General features: G+C 50.8%; 1 protein-coding gene across 1 annotated transcript; it reads right to left on the reverse strand.

The window, feature by feature from the left end:
• Nucleotides 1-1415: 1415 nt before the first annotated feature.
• LOC118986892 (speedy protein E4-like) lies at nt 1416-2845 on the reverse strand. The gene is made up of 3 exons (XM_037045949.1): nt 2659-2845; nt 1947-2005; nt 1416-1505 (listed from the first exon to the last, which is right to left on the reverse strand). The coding sequence occupies exons 1-3, from the start codon at nt 2843-2845 to the stop codon at nt 1416-1418; spliced, it is 336 nt and encodes a 111-aa protein (XP_036901844.1).
• Between the last annotated feature and the right edge of the window lie 2271 nt (nt 2846-5116).

Genomic DNA, 5116 nt, shown 5'->3' on the forward strand with positions numbered 1-5116 from the left:
CAGAGCTGGGACCTGAAGGGCACTTCTCACACCTTGATGGTGCAGGTAAGATTCAGTGGGGAATCCCACTCCGGTCCTTTAACTTGCTGTGTGTGCACACACCTGTCTCCCTGTGGTGTAAGTCCCTAGACAGTGCCTGTGGGCAGGGCCGGGCTGGCCCATTGTGGTATTCATCGCTTTCCTACCCAGTGACCAGGAGAGGGTTTGGGTCCTCAGGGCATGCACTCAGCAGCCCTTCTTGAAATCTCTTCCCAACCTCCTGTTTCTGGGTACTTGAGATGCACTTGATAAGGGTTCATAGAATGAATGATGGGATGCTCTGTGTCATGGTCAAGTGCAAAACCAATGACCTCAGACACTCAGTAGAACCTAAACTTTGTAACATGATGTTTTGACAAGACTGCCTTTGACAATGGTCTAGACTGATGGGATTAAAGAAGGAGAAAGATGGAGATGAGAAATAACTGTAATTGAAGATATCACATTGTGTTAGAATTTTTATTGAAGTGTTGCTTGGCTACAGAAGTCAGGGGGTCTGAAGATTCTGGTGTTTGAGTTCATTTTCAGAAGAAATGATTTCCTTCAGTTACATATGTATCAAAAATACCAAGACCCGAAACAATATGAAATCAGGGAAGGCCAGCGACACAAAGATTGTCATGTCAGGATGGGGAGCAAATGTGATGGAGATTGTAGAGAGAGCTGATGTCACACTGGGAATGCTGGCCTTGGTTTAGAACAAAATTAGCCAATGACACTGTTGGGAGCAGGGTGGTGAAGAGGTTAGACGGGTGTGTGAGAAGTATATTCAGAGAGACTTGTAAGCAACATGCCTAGGGGTCATGGCTTTTTCTGCTCACCCGAGGATGTATTTATTGACTTTAGAGAGAGGGAGAGAGAGAAACAATGATGTGAGAGAGAAACATGGATTGCTTGCTTCCTGCCTGTGCCCTGAGCAGGATCGAACCCACAACGTTTTAGTGTACTGGATGACACGCAAAGAGCTGAGCAACTCGACCAGGGCCCTGGGGAGCCTTTCACAACAGACCTGGGTTATTTAAAGACGGCCTCGGTTGAGGAGAATCCCACCACGTTTGGTAGTGTGATGAGGTGGGGGTAGGGGGAGGTAAAAATTAGAAATGGTCAGTCTCAAGGTTGTTCACTTCGGGGAAGAGTGGAGTCAGTTGTTAATGAGGCTTTTATGTTTTCTTTCCCTTTTTTCTGTCTTTTAACTGGCCTTAGGGTTGATGGCTTTTACAAAGAACAGTGTAACAAACACCACATTACTGTCCTATCATGGGCATACAGGGTACACAGGCGAAATGGTTGGAAGAAGAGAAGAAAGGTCGGAGGCCCACTCCTCCCCCTACACTCCCCAGGGATTGAATGCTGACTGATGGGCGTCAGCGCAGTACTCACAGGGCCAGGAAGAAGTGAATTCTCTGGAACTGCCAGGAGAAGAGGCCCACACGGCTGGAGTAAGCAATGACCATCGCCAGCAGGTACTGGTGGAAGAGGGAAAGAGCATACCAGAGGACTCACGTGGTGGAAGGGGAAGAACAGTAGGACAAGGGAACAGTTGCTGCTCCCAGAATGGCAAAGGCTGAGGGTTTCAGGACATGTGTGTAGGATAGCCGGCATCATGGGGGTCTCTGATAAGCTAGAGCAAGGGGGAGTCCCCAAAAGCTGAGAGGACAGGGGACATGGTGTGCCAATAACCCTAGGGACAGGCCTTGGGCTCAGGTGGCACAGGATCTGGGCCAGAGGCAGGGCTGCCATCCACACTGCAAGAACCACCTGGGTCCCCAAAAGGAAGTGGTGAAGAGTCCTCCAGTTGGCCTGGGAACTGTGGGCTCAGGAAGCTCCCCACACCTCCGTGGAATCGAAGGTAGAGCAGGAATCGAAGGTAGAGCAGGAATCCAAGGTAGAGCAGGAATACCTCTTACCTTGTCTGTGAGCCACAGGCTTTTGTCCCACTCCAGGAACCCTTTCACAACAGGATCCTCTGTGAAGAGAAGGCAGGTGTGAGCTTGGCCACAGGAACAGAGTTGGCGCGGGTGCGTTGAGGGGCAAAGAGGAGAGCTGTGCCCCTCTTGGGGAAGGGTCCGGTTGTGGCCAAGGCTGAGGCCAACAGGAGGAGGGATAGGGAAGTCTGTTCCCTGGGCAAGGAAGCAGGTGTGACACCACCCCGACCCAGCCAGTGTGGAGGGACTGGGGGACAGGTAGGGTGGCAGTGGCATATCCGCATTGCTCAGATCTGAAATAATCATTGTTGCCCCCTCATCACACAGGAGTGTGCCCCTGGCGCTGCCCTAGCCAGTCAGTCATTTTCTCAGTGGACAGAACATCAGGGTACAGGGGTGGCCTCATGATACCCCTTTCCACAGGTGCTGGTATTTGGATTCAAGGGGCCAGTCAGAGATAAGAAGTCTCAGAGGGTAGAGTTGAAACCATGAGTCAGAACCCTAAGGGCAAGCGTTTTCAAGTCTAGCCTGATCCTGCATCACTTGGAAGTGTCCCTGCTGAGTGACCAATCGGGAGTTCTCCTGGGATGGAGAGTGCACCGACTGGCAGGGGGTTCTTTTCTGTTGGAAAAATACAGGTATTAGGATATTTATTTTTATGGATTGGAGGGTCCTCTCCAGGGTATCTTCTTACTGAGCAGCCTGGCAAAGGCCTCGTGGTGTTCTGGCAGCACCGTGGATGTGCGCTGCTTCTTCAGCGTCATTTCCTGGCCACACACCATCTCTACCACCCCGATGTTTTCAGGCCCGGGGGAGGTCTCCTCCTCCTCTTCTGTTGACTGCCCCCTCTTCCTCTTACGGCCACTGGTGTTTGGAGGCATGGGGCTGGAATCCACACAGCAGGCTGAGTAAAGAACCCAGGGTTGGATAAAAGGCTTTTTTTTGCCTTTGGACTTCAGCTACTGGTCATCTAATCCAGATGCCCACTCCACCCCACTCATCCTCTCCTCAAACAAACCCCTCCATTCTCTCCAGTCTCCTGGGCTACTGGCCTTCTCCCCAGCTATCTCTTCACCTTTCTCCTGTGGTGATGTCCATCCCCCTCCACCATTCACCTTGCCCTTGTACATCTCGGTCCTGAAAACTCTTCCTTGTTACAGGTCATTTTGTTCCCATGGCAGGGAACCTCACTGTGTCCTCCCTTCCCTTCTCTCATCTTTGGCTCTCATCTCCTAACCCTCTCTCCTGGCCTCGCAGGCTTTCCTTTCATGGGGAGATCCTCGTCCCCAGCTCCTGTAGTCTCCCCAAATCCCTGGCTTCCTGAATCTCCTCTTTCTTTCACACGTACCCTACTCACCCTCTTGTCATCTTCCTCCTCAGTGGTCGCCCCTGTCAAATCCCTGTGCCCCTGTTTCCTCACCTGATGGTCCTGGGTTGACCTGAGTTACTATCACCTCCAGGGGATACCCCGAGGTGCTTGGTTGGGGGCTCAGGTTATCAGAATGGAGACTCTGTTCATGGCTGGCCATGATTTCTTTCAAACTCTTCTCTTTTGGGAAATCTGGGTGATCACAGCCTGAAGAGAAGTGACTGTTGCCCATCCTCGTTGCCAAGCACCACGGAGTTTGATCCTTCCAATCAGGATGGTCGGAAGCCTCTGATGTCATCGATCATTCCAGCCAGGCAACCAGTTTGAAAGATTCAAACACGTATGTGTAACTGCCATATACGTAACTGTCACACATACATGTAACTGCCACGTGTGCATTTTTTCTGGAGATTGGGGGAAAACAACGTTTCCTGCTACTGACCCAACAACCCCAGGCCAGCCTCCATAAGTGTCCTTAAGTGTCGACATCACTCTTCACCTCCTTGCCAGCAGACGCTCTGTTCTCTCCATTCTGAATGTGAAGTATGCTGGGATGTGCTCCTTGCCATTCCTATTTCAGAGTGTCTCCTGGTGAGAGAGGGAGGTGACAAAGGCATTTATGGAAAGCAGATTGCAAGAGTGGGATAAAGGTTTAAAGAAGCTCCTGGGTACATGGATTCGTCAGTTTAACAAGTTACTTTAAAACCCCGAGCCCTGGCTGGTGTGTCTTGGTGGATTGAGCTCGGGCCTGTGAACCACATGATCGAGGTTCGATTCCCGGTCGGGGCACATGCCTGGGTTGCAGGCCAGTTCCCAGCAGGGGACTCACGAGAGGCAACCATGCATTGATGTTTCTCTCCTTCTCTCCTTCCCCTCCCCTCTAAGGATGGATAAATAAAATCTTTAAAAAATAAACAAATAAGTAAAACACTGAATGTTGCCCTGACCCTGGCCTGGCTCAGCTGGTTGAGCCATGAGCCTGAATGTGAAACTTTTCTGGTTTAATTCCCAGTCACCACAATGCTGGGGTTGCAGGCCGGTCCTCGGTTGATCTGTGCCACTGATGGTTGTTTCTCTCACACCTCAGTGTTTCTCTCCCCCTCTCCCTCACTTCCCCTCCCTTTCCCACTCTTCCCCTCCTTCCAAAAAAAAAAAAAAAAGAAGACGAAGTAGAAGAAGGGAATCGCGGGGAAAAGTCAATCTGGAGTGCTCCAACCACTTTGGAAAACAATGATGACAACCACAAACCCAGAATAGGGCAAAGCTCGATATTCAAGACATCAGGATTCTGTAGCAGGGGACACACATCCTCTACCCGCAGGCAGCTTTTATTCCAGGAGACATTGTGAGAACCTAAGGTCCTAGAAAGCTGTCCGTGTGCTCCCATCCTTCAGATGGTGTCTACAGTTTCCGGGAGTCTATGACTTGCCCAAAGCCTGCCCCCCAAGTCCAATTAAGATACTTTAGTGCATATACTCCAATTTTCAGCCTGTGTGTCACTCTTGGGCCAGAAATTTCTCTAACACTCAAGGATCCTACGAATCAAATGTCAGACCCACAGAAAGACTAAGTGGAAAGATCTCTGATTCAGGACAGAACAGGACGTTGTTGGTCAAGGTGGGCAGTGGAGATGCTGAAAGTGACTGACCATCTGGGCTTCCCGCAGGGTCAGGGGGACGGTTTGTCTGGACTGCCTGCCATCTCTTACCCCTGCTGTTCACCTGGGCAATTGGGCCGTTAAACTTTTCCTTCCTCCCTCCCTTTCTCCCTTCCTTCCCCCCCC

The sequence above is a fragment of the Sturnira hondurensis genome, unplaced genomic scaffold, assembly GCF_014824575.4.
Source record: "Sturnira hondurensis isolate 20B ecotype Veracruz unplaced genomic scaffold, ASM1482457v3 Scaffold0004641, whole genome shotgun sequence".
NCBI classification, from domain to species: Eukaryota; Metazoa; Chordata; class Mammalia; order Chiroptera; family Phyllostomidae; genus Sturnira; species Sturnira hondurensis.